A 20,532-nucleotide genomic window follows, 5' to 3' on the forward strand; every position below is an offset into this window, starting at 1 on the left:
TAGTCATGAACTGGATACATCAGTTCTAAAGCTACATGCAAAAATGACCCAAATCTGTAAAAAAAATATGTTCCGCAATTACTTGTAATGCAAATGTAACTGAACTGGACAGAAGCTCATCCCATGTTTGTTTAGATTAGTGCTACTGGTTTCTTAGTGTCACTGGCATTTGCCAAAACTAGCAGAGTCAACACTTGATAGTTGAAGTTTCACTGTAACATGAACTAGTTGACCTGCTCCATCTGGCAGCCAAGATCAATGCTGACACACAAAAAAACAACACAAGAATACCATACAAGAACAGGATTTTGTGTTTTTCCTGCAAGGTGTGATTGAATTTTAATGCTTTTCCATCCCTGTGCCAATATGCCTTCTGCTCATAACATGCATAGCATCTCTAACAAGGTCTTTTATTGTTGTATAACATTTTTTAAATAGCCTTCATACTGATAAGACAAGGGGGAAAACAAATTAAACTGTAGAAATAGAGCTACAAAAGTAAACTACATTGGGTGTCTGCTTGTAAATTGAGGTCAGTCTGAATGCTGTCTTGTTGATTGAACACATGAACATGGTTGTTGTGGAACATGTGATGCAACACTCCTTGTTGCCTTGTGCACTTAACAACTCACAGTTTAAGCCAGAGTGCACTGCAATTGGTTGCAGCTATAGTTAGTTGTATTTACCTTGCGTCCTAGGAGTGAATCAATCCATGACTAGATAAATAAAATGAAACATGATTTGGCGCTGGATCTTGAGGAGGTTGACTGATATATCCTGTAAAAGTAGTATAATCCTATTGTTATCGAACCACAGTAGAGACGTGCCCTATAAACTCCTTTCTCTTCTGTAGACTGATTATCATTTTACAATGTCAAATGGTTATTAGATGTGTTGAGGTCGTATAATAAAGGATTTTATTGTCGATAAACATTATGTTATGTTGTACTCATTGTCTGAGTTCATTTCATTATGTGTTGCTACTTCTGCTGCCTTAAAAACGTAGAGCGGCAACACTTTCCAGGTTTTCAGTCTGAACTTTCAAATTGGACCAGCAGTCCAATGTCAACCCATTATCGCTTTATGAATAATTAATCCTTTCTTCATTTCTAGGGAGCTATTTAATCTCAGACAAAAACACCTTTTGTCATTTCCAAGATTCAGGGCAAATCACTCCAATCAAACATTCTCCTCGGGTAAAGTTCCAGTGACTTTCAATGAGTTTCCGCTGACTTCCTGCCATCAGATGTAGCATAGAGCGAGGCAGTTATTTGCACCCCTCCCAGCTAGTTTAGAGTCAGCTCTGCAAGCCTCTATGTAGGCCAGACCCCAGAGCCAGATCCTGAGGCATAATTGACATAAGAGAGAGAGTGTGCGTGTGAAAGAGAGGAAAGGGAGGGACACATACAAAGGACTGGCATACTACATTATTCTCTGCAGCGCTCCTAATGTTTTGCAGCAGGGGAAAGAAAGTGCTTCTTTAGAAGTCCCCTTGTGTGGAACAGCACTATCTGATGTGTCAATAATTGTGAAAATCTGAAGGCCTTAAGAAATTAGGTGTAGTAGGTACTAGCCACTAACTATGTCTTTGACTGGCTAACTTTAAAATCTTGGCCTTGTCATTACAGCTAATGAGACCCCCAGAGAACTACCACCCACATGCTCAAAGCTAATCAAAGGAATCACTAAGTGAGAGGGAGACACAGGGCAAACAGTTTGAAATACTCAACCGCACAGAGTACAACCATTTCCATTTGCAAACCTCTGTTATACCCACTTTCATGACCATACCTTCAAATGCAAAAGATTTCCCCCACAGAGTCCAAAATTGAATAACCTACTGCAACAAAGTAAATTCTGTAAAACCCTTTCATCCCTTGTAAGCTTACATTCGTCTTACTACATTATGCAGAGCTCGAGAAAAAAAAAATCCCAGCGGACTGCAACAATAGAGATACTCCAGAAAAGAAGCAAAGGAGAAAGTTGTTGGAGGAGGACAATTGCCTCAGCGACTGAGATTCAATAGCAGCCCTGTTGACTCATAAGTACAAATCCAATCCCATTAGGGCGCCTATGCAGGTAATAATGAATGTTGGGACCTGCCACCTGATGCTAGAGGACAGAATTGATCCCTTCTAAGGCTGGATAAGGCAAGGAACTTTAATTGCCTCATCAGCATGGCTGTCAGTCCAAACAGGTCTACCAAGATGGCAAACCATGTAAAGGTAATACAGTATACATCTGTGAATGCAAACTTGATGAAAGGCCAAAGGCGGGGTTGCACATGAGGAAGTGATTGTCGCATCAAGCCTTGGGCATGTTTCTCAGGCGTGGTGCAATTTGCAAGTGGTGTGCCAGGTTTTTTAAACATGGTGTTAAAATAAAAGTGGGTGCACAATATAATCGATTCCAACAGCCCTGCAATATACACTGCCTTTGTAAAGCTTATAGGCTACCTGTTTTGTCAAGAGAGGTGGTGACTGAACCCTACAGTAATGTCTGGAGCCATGGTTTGTGATGCTGTTGAACTGAATTACAAATGAATAAATAAATACAGAAGAAGAAAATCCTCTCACCTGTATAGGTCTTAGGTTGGTGTGACTTAGCCTCAAGCTGACTCACAGCACACCTGAACTCATAAAAGGCCTCCTTTTGCCCAAATCCTTTGCTTTTGTTTAAAGTAGCTCAAAGAGAAATTTGTTATGTACAGTTTGTTTGTAAGGAGACCTATCTCTAGCTGAAATCTGGATGCATTATTTTTAAGTTAAACATTATATTCTTATCACTTACCATTTAGTTAGACCATTTTGAGTGTGTGATATCTATTGGTTTCATTTGCCTTGTATCACTAAATTATCTGCAACAATCACAAAGAGGGAAAAAACCCTTGGAAAATAAAAGGTTGAATGGATCTTTGTACATTTTCATGTTATAAAATATTAAATGGCAAAACATGTCGTTTTTTCTGGTCTGAGGCAGAATTTGGCAGGACAACATCATTTAACTGTGGTTTCCAAAACCATTACAAATCACTGTTAGAAAATATATCTTATGATGTGAAAATGCTATGGAGAAGGTCTGGTTAGGATTAGGCATAAAACGACTGGGTAAGGTTTAGGGAAAGATCATGGTTTGAGTTAAAATGACTTCTGCATTAAGGTTAGGGAACCTCTGTTATCATGGTTACAATAATAACCACATAGTTAAGGTTAAGGAATGACTGCGATCATGGTTAAAAGAAACCAGTGTTGAGTGAAATCGGGAAGCAAACTGTGGCATCCCATGTTTAAGTCTAACATTTGGTTAACAATCCACCCCAAACCCCTCCCTCTGTCGACTTTTTTGCACTGTAATAACATCACCAGATCTCCTCCTTTGCTCCAGTCATAATTATATGGGTTTTGTCACTTCAGTACGTTGTTTTGGGGCATTTGCTGAAAAGACTGATACAGCCGTTCTTCTTGGGAGGACAGTTTTTATTTGCTCTTAGTGGCTCCTTATCATTGCACAAGTTCTGCTTTTATTGTTTACAATTGCTGTATACAGTATACGAATATTTAGCAATATTCATAATGTGAATGTGAGCTATTTGTCCACTCATTATGTGTACTTTAAATTCTGCATGCTATCCATGAATATTTATGTGAATGACAACAGACCAACGAGGCTCATTAGTTTCATATATTCACATATATACACAGCATAACAACAGAACTGGTTGTCCTTTAATGGACCACACTAAGGACAAACATACCAGACAAGAGTGTTTTAACCATACACAAATGATGCACACGTTCAATTTCACTGCACAATGTTGTGAAGTGAAGATCAATGAAACTTTGATTTCTTGCATGTAAGTAAACACCTACATGTATGCAGATTTTTTGTCTCATGAGTAGGACTTCCTAATGTGCCCACACATTGTATTTTAGTTGACTATCTCAAATTACAGCTACAGCATATCAAAGAGGCTTATTTGTGCAGACTCCATTACACAGTATATACAAAAATATGTATGAGCCTTCATTATCTCAGGTAATAGTGACCAGCAAAACCCACCTTCCTGCTGTGAGCAAGTCAATAGTGTACTGCACATGGCGATCCTGTGTTTTGTCATATTGTAGTCACTTAAATTAGCGGAGACCTTATAAATGTCTCTAAAATCATATATCTATGTTTCTATGTTTTGCTTGTCTGTTTCATTATCGTCAAAATTCTTACCAGCAGATGCATCTTAATTGTGCAAAAAGATTGTTATTCTCCAACTATGGTGCCAATTCCAGGAAAGCAGAGTAAAGTTTTATTTTAGTTTAGTGATTTTTACCTGCATCTCATCCAGGACAGCTTTTATGTATCATTCAGGGCCTCCTCCTTTAGCTGATTAACTCCCTATAAAGCCTTCAAAAGGTGGCATATTTGTTTTTCATTATGAAGTCTCTAATTTGACTGACGCACTCTTTCAAACTTCATTTATATGGGGCAGATATACACAGCATCCCAGTTTACACAGCACAAATACAACAGTAGTTGAAGAGTGATACCCTCAAAACACATGCAGTAAAAGTTAACCTGTGGCTGTGATGAACAGCATCATGTGGTAGAGCAGAATCATGACTGGTCATATAACTCTACTGGTTAAATATAAGTGTGATGTGACAGGAAAATAAAACGTGTTATTAAAACTCCACAATCATTTGTGAATCACATTGAGACTCATTATGATCATTTTACAATGCACACAGTCATGTAAAAGCCTGCAGAGAAAACTGCTTCATTTCCTAACTGGCAGTAGTGACATTAGTGGCACATACAAGCAACTTGAATGCAACCATTTGGATTTCAAATAAAACTGTGCATAATTACACACAGAAAACAAGGTGACTGCCATTTAGTCACTGTGTTCAGAAACAAGATTTCAATTTAAAAAACAAAACAAAAAACAGACATCATATAGCATTAGAGGAGAAGGGAAGAGAGGAAAGATGTAGAGGGGTGAGGGGCTTGTGTGCACTTGCAACATTCCACTTTGTGTGAGAGAATATGTTTCCTCTTAGGTCAAGCTCCTCCTGACTCCTTTACATGACATCATTGTGTCATTGTGGGGAGAACTATGCCTTTAGAAAGGATTGCTGCCAGACGCCGACACACGCACTGCTAATGTATGATAATGGATTCTTCTTAATCCCACCTCATTTCCACGTGTGAACTGAGTGCACTCAAGCAATGAAAATACAAAAGGTGCTCCTTCACTCCCTTTGCACAATATGCATGCTGCACTGGACTGTGCTTTACACTGACACTTCTAGTGGATTCATGAAATTATCACCTTTCATCTTCTTATATTCAGGTTTCAAATAGGCACAAAAAATGGATTTCCAGGAAAAAGGACCCATCCATATGCTTAGATTAAGTGGGGCACCACGTCATCAGGTAAACTAGGAGGAGACTCCAGACTACTAACAGGGTTTACTTATATTAGTGGTGTGTCCAGGACAAACTTCCTCCTTGGTTTTTACTAAATGATCAATAGGAATTGGTTATAACAGTAATGAGAGGGAGAAAACCACTGGGCCCAGAAGCCTAATTAAGCCAGCATCTCCGGAGCATGGCTAATTAATAATGGAGAGAAAAATTAATGAAGAGCTTGTGGCCTGCTGCTGACAGCCAGCAGGAGTAAAATGCAGCTACGTCAGCACAGAGCCCTGCAGCACTCCAGGTGACTGCCAAAGCCTCCTTCGTCATTTAGACAGCACTAGCTTATCATGGTTCTTACACCAGGCCACTCCCACATGGCAACAGTAAAAAATAAAGTCTGCTAAAGATAAATGCTGATCAATCTTTTAACTGCCAATCTCCATCTGTTGTTGAATCTTCCACTGGGCACTGATCTTATATCAATTCTCAGCATGAAAGCCAAACTTTTCCTCAATGATTTCAAAACAAGTCAGAAATGCTGATCTGAGACCAGATAAGCCTCAAGTCTACTGCCAGCATCCCCCTCCATCACTCACAGAACCTGGACCAGGCTGACTCCAGAGCAGGCACAGTATTAACAAGCTGCTGTCCATCAGCATGCCACAGCCAATGTCCCATCTTTCAAACACAGTAATCCTGAGAGGAAGTTATGTTGTTGGACAACATGCTGCTAGTCACATTAAATCCGAACATTGGTCCCAGGAGACTCTATTTAGTGTGTGAGTTGTAGTTTCAACTACATTCTGTGTCCCAGAAATCTGTCATTTGGCAGTTCTGCTTGACCAGGAGGCCTGGCAAAATGACAGAGCTTACTTCCTCTTTGTGTCAGAATTCAAAGACACATGTGGAGAGGAGCTCTGTTGCACAGCTTCTGCAACAACTAAGTACAACTGACCCTACAAAACAGGGTCTGCCTACCATTCTGCTGGAAATGTAAACTGTATGTCAAAAACAGTCTCCTACTCCAAAGACACACACAGACACTTGTACATTATCCGTCCAGGTAGGAAAGAAATTGGCAATGTTCAGGGCACATAAAACCTGTCTCCAAAAAATGTGTTGAATCATTATGCAGATTATCTGAATAATTCAAAAGAGGCTGTTAATGAAAGATTAGACCACCTCAGCAAATCCACAGCCATGTCTATAGGGTTCAATTAAAAACGGATAAAAATCCAGTGACTTTTAAAACAGCCATTTAACTGGGACTGCATGCATTAATGAAAGATAAATGCTCTTGCCCTGTGTGTACATGTACAGGGTTTCTGGAGGAATACTAAGTGTAGCTATTGATTAAACTCTTTCCTGGCCTGTCCTGAGAGACAAACCACATTGCATACTCGGGTCATTGCCAAGTTTGACCAATGCAGGTTTTTAATGGATCTGGAAAGAAACCCCCCTCTCTTCTAGTGTCCAGGGAACAAAGACGAATAGCTCTTTTATTGCCCTCCTGGTAACACCTCTGTGCCCCCCCCCCCCCCCCCCATCCTCTCAATCCTCTTCCATCTTCTCTTTGATGAATTAATATCACATTGAATAGCCTCACAAAGTCTCACATCTTGCCGATTGTTCCCTTTTTAATCAAATGTGATTACAAAAGGCTGGCTCTGAAAGGCGAGGAGACATACTTGGGAGAAGTACAGTATAACAAGTCACACACACATGCACACACACACACACACACACATACACACGTGTATCACTGCTTAAGTAAGCTTGACTTACTGTGCAATTAAAGACCAGTGTTTATGATTTAGCGACATCTAGAAGTTATGTTGCAGATTGCAACAAACTGAATACCCTCCCACTCCACCTTCCTTCCAAGCATGTAGGGGGACTTATGGTGGCTGCAAAAAAAAAAAAAGGTCCTTTCTACAGCAAGTGTTTGGTTTGTCTGTTCTGGGCTACTGTAGAAACATGGTGGGCTCCGTGGATGATGACCTGCTCTCTATGAAGATATAAAGGGCTCCTTCTAAGGTAACACATCTTATTTTCAGGTGACTATACACCCATTAAAACATACTTTTGAATATTATATTCCATATCTGCAAAGTCTGTTCCCCCTAGATGTCACTAAATTATACACACTGCACCTTTAAGTGACTCAACTGGACTTGTGCACAGGATTACAGTATTTCACATTTGCACACACAAAAAAAACTCAAGTCCTTCTAGGGTAAATATTTAGTCAGACATTAAATGCATGCATTATTAAAGCAAATTAAACAATGGAATAATGAAAGCCACCCAATAGTAGACGCGCACCTCCATTGCAAGGGCCACTTCGAAAACTCTCTGACATGACAGAGAAACGGCATTTATTCCCATTTCTGATGCTGACTGACAAATGACTGCATTCCAGGTCAAACATGGATAAGGCTCAGCACAGGCCATAGTCAGTTAGCCAGGCGTAAAATTGGAAAATTTAAGCTACAGTGAGTCATTAGCTAAGTCAAATATGAAACAAAAAGCTCTGTCTCCCAGGAGAATTCTTTCTGAAGTCTAACCTCTCATTCAAAGGAAATGATTTCACTTCAGTGGATTTTCAAAAATATGCTAACCTTATCATAGTTCATGCTAGGAGATAAAACTGACCATCTTCAGCAAATTCACTTGTGCATTTTGGCGTAAAGAAGTCTAAGTTTATTTTTTATCAGCACAGACCCCAAACTATTTTCCTGCCTCATCTTATCCATTTTATGCCCACACCTCACCCCTCTCCATCTTGCCTCCCTTCCCCTCTTTCTTGAGCTGCAAACTCTGTAACTAATTGGATCTGGCATGGTCTGTAATGACTTTGCACTCTATGGGGAGCTTTGGGAAAAATCACCCTTCATTTCTTCTGGCATCACTCAAGTGACCACATACTGAATTTCAGTGACAGATACTGCTGATCTCAGGTTCGAGGAAGTTATATAGATACATTATGCTTCCCCAGGGTGCACCAGAGCATGGTGTTCTATATGTGAGTTTATGTTTATCTTTGTATCTCTGTGTGTATAATACAATCATAGTGGTATGGTCTCATTTCATTCAATCAACCTCTGGTGTTTGTGGAGCTGGCAGTGTCGTTCAGTAAAGGAAACACACAAAACATATTTTTCCCATCAAGCAATCAAGCGGAGAGCTGGTACCCAGCCACAGACTGAACTCAATCTAACATAAAACTCAATCTGAGAGACTCCCTGTGTGTCAGTGAGAACAAGTCATAAAATATTTTTAGTTTGAGATGTGGTCTGAGCAATGCTAGTACATTACTCAGACTTATTTTCTTTGAACAATATGATTTTTAGGTGTATGATTACATATGAAATATTTAAACACACTTATGTTTGGGTAAATTGGGAGTCATTTCTGATGGATAGCTGCTTAAGTACACTCCATGCATCTCGTAATTTCCATTGCAAACACTGTTATCACCATTCATTACCTCAGCTGAGAAAATTCTCAATTTTTCACAGAAACTTCGTCTGACCATTTGGTTTGAATTCAAGTACATTTGAAGAACAAGCTCCAGCTGGCAGCTGGGAGGCTTTAGCAAAATGTGTGGTTCTTCAGTGAGAAGTTACAACTTCAGGAGAAAGAGAAAATACTTGCCAGGAAAAAGAACCAATACAGAGGAATTTCTGACTCAACAAACCATTTCCATCATGCCTGTTGCCTTCAGTCAGATTGAGCTGTTAGAAGCAGTGGAGCTCCAGTCTAAATCCAGCATGGCCTTGCTGTAAGTAACTGTATGGGGCTTGGGAAATCAGGCCCATTAGGCCATGGAAAAAAATTGTCTTTCGCTATCAATTATGCCCAAGTTAAATGATTTTGTCAATACAAGCCTGTTACCACCTCAGCATGTGTCCTGTGTTAAATCATCCATGTTTTTTTATCTGCTAGGTTTTTTTTCCTACCTTTTCTTCTCCGCTTCATATCTGCTAAGGAGACGCTGAAGACCACCACTACACTTGAAGCCCTGGAAGTGGGCAGCAGGGGCACCGACAGTGACAATATCATAGATTGCATCTGTGAAGAGAGAAAATAGAGTTGAAAGGATTCAAGTTACTGAGCTGCAACATTCAGCATCTTGGAAACATCAGCACTGGAGGACCTTGAGGTGAAAAAAATGATTGTATCCTTTATAGTGTGTTTCCCTATTTAAAATACCCTTCAGGTTAATTTGGAATCAGTACTTTACAAAACTTACCTCTATAGTATTCCTTGAATAAGTGTTATATGAACAGTAAATAATACCTGGTATGAGGAATGATTCAATGTTTATGAAAATGGCATGCAGCTGTTCCAGACAAATTTAAATAAAAGTTATATGGTCAAATGATTACCTTTTTAAATATACAGGGATGACACAATGTAATAAACACACCCATGTACATATTGTCACCCAGAGATACTTCATATTCATGCACACAAAGTGGTATAACACTATTCTGCACTTGTCAGTGCATTTGCTTTGAGACATAGCTAGATATTTGAGGATGATTTATATTGTGTCCGTATCACTCTATTGCTATTCCACCCTCTTCCGCCATTGTTTGGTCTCAACATTGTGCTGGTCCCAAGTTGAACCAGAAGGACGGCCAATGTCACAGCACCTCATTCCAATTTGCACACTGGCGTCAAAAGTAAATAAACACTTCACAGACGGCTAGGTGGCCACAGAGGTGCTTAGAACAGGCCTTGTTTTGAATGAGTAATGGATGAAGCTGACAATTAAATCAGAACAATAGGGAGGGGGAAAAGGGGGTGGAAGGGGGATTATGGGGGTGAATATTTTGGTGTGGTTTAGCACCAGGTCAGTTAATGAACACCCCCGGGAGCAAAGCAACAGTGCAGAGCTTCAACCACAGGAAACACAGCTTGAAAAATTGTTGAAAATAGAAATTAATGACACAATACAGCTCCGAGTGTTGCCACAGAGATGTGAATGACAGTGTGGCCAACAGGCTCCCATCCCCTAACGCCACCACAATAGACCAAAAGTAGTTTGATGTGGGGGCTTTGCTACAACCCACTGCGTCTTCCATTAATTATCCCTGTGCCTGTCCGCGACACTTTTGGCCCCTGGAGTTTTCAGATGCCCAAGTTCCCTTAATTGGTTCTCCCACAGCAGAAGTAAACTAAAATACAAAGGCGGGTTTCAGAACATCAAGCACAATGACCAATTTGAGCTTGATTTGACTGCTCTTCCTTTCACACCATCCTTTCCCAATAAACCAACAGCAGAACAAGCTAATTAAGTACTGAGAGGACAGTTGTTTTCTAAAAGAGGAAATTGATTGTGGCAGTCAAGATGAGTGGTTATAATTTAAACTTAAACCATTTAGCAAGCCAGTCTTGTTAAACAATTATAAAACATCTTTTTACTCGACCCGAATGAATGCTGAACAATGATTTATGTTCATTTTTGCCAAGTTGAGCTTTTTAAGCTGGAAATATTTTATTTGTCATTTTGGAGACTGAAGACAACCATTCTCAGTAAAACAATTAATATTGTTGTAGTCTCAAAGTTTTTATTTTTTTCAGTTTTTCTTTTCTAACCAAATGATCAATACACAAAATGAAAATGAATTGTTTAGCATTGTAGATTGCATTGAATAGCTTAACTCAAGGAATGCATAATTTCATGAAATCAAATAGAACAATATAGCAATTGACTATTGTTGGAAGCTGAGACTTCCTGTGCCTTACTGATTGCTATTAATTTTATAATAGTAATTATTATTCTAATTCACTATCAAACAAGAAAATTGCAAGGTTAATGCAGTAAAGTATCTTTATATTCAAACTAAATAGGAACTTTGTTACAACCTTCTGCTGTTTTGTGTGGGTGGAGACTTTGGGATTTTTGCCTATAGGTGCTGGTGTCCTCATCAGACCTGCTTAGGGGCGCAGTTTTTTTTCCTGAAGCTCTATGAGGGAATGCTTTTCTTGCCACCTTTGACACATCCATACACACTTTTGCCTTCCGATGTGAACAGAAGACGCACTGTATAAACTAATTCGGTTTTAGCAGCACCCACATGAACCAGTCTCTGTCAGGTGGCAACTGATATGCTCAGTTAACACTAAAATAATATTAGCCAGCTTTTTCACAAGCAGATTACACAAGAGACATTGTGAGAATGAGAATATAATGTTTAAAACAAAATGTTGCCATTAAATAAGCAAAGCTGTTGGGTCGTGCAGAAGGTGCAGTGACAAAACATATGCAAGAGACTCCAAATGTTAAATCCTCAGTAGTGTTACCTCCAGCTTTTCCCAAAAAACAAGACTGGCAGTGTTTGTGGTGGGAAGCCAGTGAGGGATCCTGTCTATTTAACTGCAAACTTGACTCCTCCTGATTGGTAATGTCTCCTGAACAGAAGTGATGGGATCAAAGCAGATAGCCTGAACCTTTGTATTGTGTTTTACATAATGATGAAGTGCCAGAGTTGCCATGACCATTGGTAGAGCTCATATCAACAACACTTAGTCAGCCTTAGATAAGTTGTTTGGATTCAAGTTGCATGAGACCAATAGTGCCTTTCATTTGTTTGTGTTTTTTAAGATTTCTTTTTACAGATATAGATACAGTTAGGAGACGTCAGTAGAGAGAGAGCGAAAGAGAGAGAGAGAGAGCACACGGTATGCGACATGCAACAAAGATGTTAAATAGCATGAAGCATTAATTTAAATGTGATTAAGAAGATGGTACACAGTTATGCAGTTAAAAATCCAATGCGATTAAGTATTTTATATGATTAAAAAAATCTTTAAAAATGTGTTTGAAATTGGATACACTGATAAATAAAAGATGGTATGGATAGATGTCTGTGTATATATATATAGTATAGACATTTAGTTCATGAATAAAACTGTGGGTATTGACAGTCTATGGATCTTACACTCTGTAAAACTGTCATTCATCATGCCGGGCTAAGCAGCCATCAATTAGAGGAGCTCTCTTTTGATAGATGACTATTGTACCATAATACATAATATATACTATATCTATATGTATATATGCTATGGATGATTGCTAAGGATGATGAATGGCTCATGTTAAACCTCATGTTGAATGACTTTCTACATACAGCATGTATCTGGTGATGATGTATCTTTTGATGATACCATAGCTGACTGATTCTGTGAGAAGATAGTTTAAAATAATAATAAAGGAATAAGGGGAGAGGATAAAACGTTTATGCATCAAAGCATTTTCAATGAAACTGTAAGTGGGTGGAGGTTGATATATTTATATATAAAATCATAACTTTAGCTTTTGTGGCTGAGCTATTTAAATGCTTTTTGGAATTTAATATTTTTAATATTCTCTAGATTTCTTGATTAATATCATGAAGCTGAGAGTGTTTAACTCCAGGTACTCTAGGGCCAATTGTAAATGGAGTTTACACACTCGGTTGAAGCACCGCAGTCTGGAACTAAGTCAAGGTGTGAATTGGGCCCACAGAGGGTAATTATTACAGTGTCTATCAATCAGCTGACAAATACCACTAAGGCTTGGTCTATCTTGATTTCCCTCTTTTTTTCTGCTGTGACAGAACAAGACAGTGGCAGGGTTGTATGATGTCTTGATTTTACTCATTTTATTTGTCATTCCTGATATCTTCAGTGAAAGAACTACAGTTTATGTCTGTCTTCAACTTCCCTTCAATCATCGAGTGTCTAGTTGAAAGGGAGCCCACTCTAGATAGCGAAGCAGCAGTTAGTCACCTTAATACACAGAGACAGTTCCAGGGCAATAACAGGCCTTGCCAGCTAAACAGCAGTGGTGAAGGTGACAGCCTAGTTTTTTCCTACCAAAAAAACGCAAAGGGCCTAATTAGCGATTTATCTATCTTTCACAGGCCAAGTTAATTCTCACCTTTCAGCCTTGGTGATGACCTAGAACCACACTGTCTGAGCCCTCTGAGCATCTCTGACAGATGGAGGAGTGAGGCATAGAAAGACAACAGCAGGTGAAAACTGTAGCAGCTTCAGCTTATATAAATCATATGAAACTGCCTACAGAGCCTGCTCTTTTTATTCAGAAGTTGCACTTTACATTACAAATGGACTCAGGTCAAACATAGCTGTTCTCTACTTAACAAACTTGCTTTTGAATAGGTCTGGAAACAGTTTCAAGTGTAATAATAAGTCTAAGACCAGTCTTAGATTGTAGTGTAATACCTGTTTTTCTGGGACACGTCACCCTCATCCTCTGGGTGTGCAGGTTTATCGGGATGAACTCCAGTGATTTCTGGGCTTTGCAGCAGCTTGGCTTGAATGAACGACCTGAAGAAATAGAGAAACGGAGACTTAGGTTTTTGTCACATTGGCATAAAACATAACTGCTATGACAACGCTGTATTCTCTTCAACATGACTTCTTTATATTGCTTTTCTCTGTATTACCTTGTTGATATACTTAAGTGTTTATGTAGAGGAGGAAAGAAAAGAGAAAAGATATTACTAAATGTTAGATAATGAATTAGATTGATGTTCAAATATTGTCTTTGATTTTCTAATGAAAAGAAAGCCCTTGTGCTACTGAATGAATTGACATCTAATGAACAACTGATTGGCAAAAGGGAATGCATAGCCCCAAATTAAAGTTGATTTAAGATAGAGGTTGTAGAAATTGCTCCAGTGCAGATCCAATTACAATTTTTACATGTGTGGAGTTTTTCACAACTTCATTTTCACAGTATTCAAATTAAAACGGTGGCAAAGAAAGCATAAAACTGCATTATTATATTCATTAATCTCCAGTGAATGGTCAGTTAATGAGTATGCCTTCAGGATATTCCAAAACAAAGTACTGTACAGTCTAAATTTCAAAGCACCCAATCATGTTCCAAAAGAAAGCTTAATTGTAACATCAAATAACACACATTACAAAAGCAATATTTAAAAAAGAAAGTCACAAATTATTGTTTGTCTAACACAGTGTTATGTTTCTAACCATGTAAAGCCTCCAAGCCATTCCACTTTTAAGTGACCATAGCCTACAACATAATTTAACTCACATCTACATAGCCTACTGTGTAACAGATAGGGAAATATCAACGGAACAACAACAACATGCGCCTCAAATGTAGATCTTACAATCAACTGCTTATAACATCCATTGATGTGAAGTGTCATCCTTTAAGCACAGGATTTCATACCTTTCCAGCCTCCACTTTGTTCAAAATGTTCAAAACTACTCCCGAAAAATCACCCAGCTATGCAAATATGGCACACTAGCATCCTCAACAATGGAAGCTAGCACACCAGCTATCACTATATATACACTGACAGAGTTTCAAGCGACTCTTTAAAAGGGGGTTTTCACACCTGCACTTTTTAGTCCAGTTAAATCGTACTCTGGTTCTAAAAGTATGATTGATTCTATTGTTGAATGCAAAATTGGTGTTATGCTCTCACATGTCATGCAACAGTGGAACCTCTGCACGTTCAACTTCTGTCTAGCAGCAAAAAGAGACATTTACAAGAAATAGTTGGTGACTCAATACATCTCTATTTCAAGACCAATTGTTGTCTCAGAGATCTACTGAGACAACAACAGGGGTAAGATTATAGCATAGTCTAGTAAAAAAGAAAAAAGAAGGCACTGATAAATTGAAAGATTAAAATTGAGATGTAAGTTAAAGCAAAAGAAAATCAATTGACAAGTATTTGAAGTGACTCATTATTTATACAAGTGTGACCTTTGAAATTTGATTCAAATGAGATTTGTAACAATAAGGCTTAATATGCTCTGTTTAGATTGAAAACACATTTTTATGAAATGGGGAAAAATCTGAAACTATTGGCTGGACAGCTCAAACAAAAAGAGCCTGGCTATGTCTATGGCTATTAAAAATGAAAAGGGAGAGGTCGTCACTGATATAAAGGATATCGATTGGGCGTTTAAAAACTTTTTTTCAAGACTATATGCTTCAGAGACATTTAGACCCGACCTGACAAGCTAAATGGATTTTTTTTCCTAAAAATCAAACATGGCAAGATGTCTTCACATCAAGTGGAGGAGTTGGATGCCCCCATTATGGAATCAGAAGTTAGAGCAGCTTTTCGGTGCAAGAAACCCTGAAATTCTCCAGGATTAGATGGCTTCCTAGTGGAGTTTTCTAAAAAACACATTTATATGCTGGAGTTTATTCAGAGTCATTTTCACAAGGGCAGCTTCCAAATACATTTAATGAAGCGCTAATATCCTTGATCCTCAAAAAGGCACTAATATCATTGATCTAGGTAGTTTTTGGCCTGTCAGTTTAGTCAGTGTGGATTGTAAAGTGATTATTAAAGTCCTAGCAATGAGGCTTGAGAATATTTTACCAGAAATTATTCATGAAAACCAGGTAGGGTTTGTAAAGGGGAGGTCATCCTCTGACATCCTCAGACGGTTGCTCCATCTTATATGGATGAGCTGTCGTGAAAATACCCCAGTAGCAGCCTCTTCCTCTGACACGGTGAAAGCATTTAATAGGGTGGAGTGGAGTGTTTTTTAATAAATGTCTTATAAGCTTTTTGGTTTTGGGTCGGGATTTATCAACTAGGTTAAAATGATCTATACCAGGGGTCACCAACCTTTTTGAGACTGAGCTACTTGAAGGATAGAGAGAAATATGGAGGGTTTCTTGTTTGATGTAATCTTTATATAATATAAATTTGCTCGGTTTACCTTTACATGCTGAATATTATGCATTTAATAGGACATATTATATATATATATATATATATATATATATATATATATATATATATATATATATATATATATATATATATATATATATATATATATATATATATATATATATATATATATATATATATACATATATATATATATATATATATATATATATATATATATATATATATATATATATATATATATATATATATATATATATATATATATATATATATATATATATATATTATATAGGACATATATTAGGACATTGCCTGTCTTTGTTCACTGATTACTGTTAGTGATTCCTCACAATCATTAGTGCCACGGGTGCTAAGCTCCGAGGCATCTATTATTCTTCACCATACTTATTATTCTTCCGCCAAATTTCGGCACGTAACTCCTCCCGCAGCTTTGAGAAAACCCCAACAATATATACATCAAAACGTGCGGCTCGATCGGGAGAGGGGTGCTATTATTTGGAATGTTCAAATTCCAATTTTCCCAAAGTTATTCCCAAAATACCGGGAAAATTCTCCATTGAAAATGAATGGGAATTTTTTTTTAAAACCACAAAATTTCACCTTTTTTCGGAGTCACCTAGCTCTCTTATACCTGCACGTAGAAATGTGATTCAAACTTTAAAATGGAGGAAAACTTGTGTTCTCTCCAAAACACCAAACAGTTTTTTACATAACATGTAAACTTTTCAAACTATGAGCAGTCAAACGAGGAGTGGAAATCACTTTTTCTTCAGTCTAAGTTAGAGTGGAAGCGTCAGTTAGCTTGAGTGCGAGAAGCAGTAAAAAAATAACCTTAATTTTTATTTTAAACTCGAGCTCACGGCCAAACCGTGAAAAGGAGACAAACTATTTTTTGTCAAATGTAGACATAGGTGTTGGGATTCATACAATGTGACTTTGACAGGCGGGGTCTGCACAAAATTTAAACGGGGGGACGAGACCGGCGGCAATACCTGTCTCGCTCCCCATTGACCCTAATGTAATCGTCTTTTTTTTCCAAAAGAATCTCACTCTGTATTTGCACTGAGCTTACGCACTCATTTTAAGGAATATCTGAATAAAATTAACACTGTTGACTTCTGTGTCTCTCACGGTGTTTTCACCTTGTCAGAAGCCAAATTCTGGGGCGTTTTGAGAATTTTTTCCAAGCAGATTCTCAAATCGCCGTAGCAACCGTAGAGCCTTTGCTGTCCTTTGCAGCCTGTTGCTGGGCAGAAACTGACCTACTTTTTTATGATTGGCTAATTCCTGTCTGTCTGTTTTGCCAGTTAACCGAGCTAGCTTGGCCACGCTAGCGGCCGAAAGCTCTCAGCAATAGCGTCCATGTTTAAGGTAGAGGTGGTGACTTTGATTGAAAGGTGATACTCGGTAGGGGGCGGGGCTTCAGCGAACTTGGCGGGCACGCCCACAGCGATTGGGAGCAGAGATAGAGGCTGAATTTTACACAACTTTGAAGCCTAATTTCACATATTTAGCGATTTTTTTAATCATTCAAATTTGGCAGGGTGGTTAACAACACACTTTTCTGTGGTATGTCAAACTCAGAACACATATTTATTCTTACTTTACAGGGACTTTAATTAGTTTAAATAAATATTATTTATGCTTAAATATGATTGACATTTACTTAATATTTTCAGGTATGTTAAGTTGAGAATAAAGTACATTACACTTGATACTGACTAGTAAGATGTACTTAATACTCGAAACCAGAATATGATCAGGGTGACTTTTGAACCGGGATGAGTACATGATTTATTTCCAGTCAATTTCCAAGCAGATTTCCAGTCATAAAAAAGTATAATAAAATCTACTCTCTTAATGATAAGATTTACTTAATAATTTCATAACAGTGATGTTCCTGTCTTTGAAAAAATGAAGTAGACTTTAATTAATTAGTTTAAATAAATATTATTTATGCTTAAATATGATGAACATTTACTTAATATTTCAGGGATTACACTTGATACTGACTAGTAAGATGTACTTAATACTTGAAACCAGAATATGATCAGGGTGACTTTTGAACACTGGAAATAAATCTTGTACTCGTTCCGGCAGCAGCCCCGTGGCACTCAAAATTTCCCTGGAATTTTCTAGTTATTATTAATATTTTAGTAATATAATGTCACTTTTGTCACAATTTTGTGCAATAATATTGGGGTTTACAGAGTTACTATACTCCTTTTTTAAGTTTCAAAAGAAAACATTTGCAAACCTGATTAGTCTGTAAAGGTCTTTTAGTATAGGAAGTGTACTGTAATCAGGGGTATAACTTAACACTGCAACTCTGATTGAGTCTTCTTTATGTGCATCTGTATGGTGTGTTCTGTGTTAGTTCTTAATGAAGTTCAAAAAGGCTGACTCACGCAGATAGGTTAAATCAAAAAGACAGACAACTTTCATAGTTGCTGTGTGTTCAACCTTTGTACATTTCTTGATCCACAAGACACCAAAAGTTTGGTAAGCCCTGGTGGCTTTGAGGTAAAGGTCACTTTGCAATGAGAGAATTTCAATTTCTACCTCACCAACATCCAAGCTGAATGCTGCCCTTAATTGCTCAGCAATGCATGTCATGTCCACTTGCATGAAACGATTTGTGAATGACACATATGGCTCCAGCTTATCAAAGTCACAGAACCTGTCTTCAAACTCTTGCCCAAGTCCAATTAAGAGTTGAGAGCACTTTTCTGCAGCTCTGTCCAAGGCTCCAGATGCAGAAGCATTGTCATTCAGCACTGACCGCACAGAGGGAGAGTGCAGCAATTTCTTTCTCTTTAAATGCAAAGAGAAAATGTTAATCTCGGCTTCAAATGTGATAACAGCACTGATCATGTCAGAGACAGTCATACCTTTGCCTTGCTGTTCTAAGTTCAAATTGTTCAGTTTCTCAGTGAAGTCTGTTAGAAATACAAGGTCGAAGAATGGCTTCCCCTCAGTGTTCTGAAGCAGTGAGGCATACTCCCCTCTGGATTCCATAAACTCTTTGATTTCACCCATTTTTCACGCCTGAAAAACCTTCCCCTGCTGAACCACTGGATTTTAATGTATAGTAACAGGTCACCATATTAAGCTGACAGCTCCTCTAACAGAACCTTGAATGATATGTGTTGTTTAGCTTTGGATTGGATGTTTTTTATGATCTTCACAACCAGAGTCGCTGTATGATCAAAGCCAATCACTTTTGCACATATCATCTGCTGGTGAATGATGCAGTGGTAATGTAGAAATTTGAGGAAATATGGGTCACCTTTGCATTGTGCGACAAAACCTGTTTGACAGTCATTGCGGGGGGTACCATCTGCTGTCACAGACACCAGCTTTTCCAACGGTACCTTTTTCTACATGAAATATCCTTTCTCTACATCGCAGATATCAACCCCCTTGGTTGTCTTCAGGGCCAGTAGTGTTAGGATTATAGGAAAAAAGAATAAAAATAAATTGATGCTTTTAAAATGTTATGAGCAATGTTGAAGTAGTTTTTCTACATTCATGCAAGTGTTATTTAAAAAAAGACAATTAAGGCTATTTTTACAACAAACTCTATCAATGACGCATGCTACTTATAGAACTGATTGGCTCCCTGTGAGTGTACAGGCGCTTGCAGGCACCATGTTGGCTACCCCTGATCTATATAGAGCCGAGAGCATTAGTCTTCATCAACTGACAAATGCCCCTTTTTACAGGTGTCAAGGGTATCAAAACACGGAGATCTGCATTCACCTTTATTGTTCATTCATTGTTCACTGTAACAATCTCTTGCAATACCTGTAAAGGCATAAGTAGGAATTAAAGGAGAGAAGGCAGGGGCTGAGAGCATCAGTTATTTTTGTATGCAGATAACATTCTTTGGTTATTCTCAGACCCAATGTATCAGCCCCTATTCTTCTTGACACAACTGAAAAGTTCTCACAGATATCTTGCAACAATATTAACTGGCATAAATCTGAGGTTATGCTAGTGTCCAATATGTGTCATACAGCAAAAGGTCCAATTCAAATGGATACCATTATGGATGAAGTATTTTGGGAAAAGACTCAGTGCTGACATGAACATAATGAATAAATATTGAATAGGAATTTAAAAAAAAAATGTATGGGGAAAAATTTGATTCTCAGATGCATCACAATGCTGACGTGGATAAATCTGTACTGATTCACAAATGTCAAAAATAGATTTTCTTACCATTAGTTAACAACATGATGTTGAGTGTGAGAAAATATAAGGCATAAAATGGGCTTGATACAGAACAACTTGTGTTGGAAAGCTAACGTAGAGGAAGGTACCTTCATACAGTCATTGTGGAAATGTTCTTTGGTTTTTCTTTTCTGGAAAGACGTTATTG

General features: G+C 38.1%; 1 protein-coding gene across 3 annotated transcripts in view; it reads right to left on the reverse strand.

Annotated features, from left to right (window-relative positions):
- The window catches only part of inpp4b (inositol polyphosphate-4-phosphatase type II B), a 145,327-nt gene that overhangs the window by 26,990 nt on the left and 97,805 nt on the right, over nt 1-20,532 (reverse strand). For all 3 annotated transcript variants that reach the window (XM_062432310.1, XM_062432293.1, XM_062432301.1), the window contains 2 exons: nt 13,654-13,758; nt 9,378-9,489 (listed from right to left, as the gene is read on the reverse strand). In XM_062432310.1, the coding sequence (XP_062288294.1) occupies nt 9,378-9,489; nt 13,654-13,758 (217 nt within the window). The remainder of the gene's footprint in view (nt 1-9,377; nt 9,490-13,653; nt 13,759-20,532) is intronic.

This window comes from Scomber scombrus, chromosome 2, assembly GCF_963691925.1.
Source record: "Scomber scombrus chromosome 2, fScoSco1.1, whole genome shotgun sequence".
Classification (NCBI taxonomy): domain Eukaryota; kingdom Metazoa; phylum Chordata; class Actinopteri; order Scombriformes; family Scombridae; genus Scomber; species Scomber scombrus.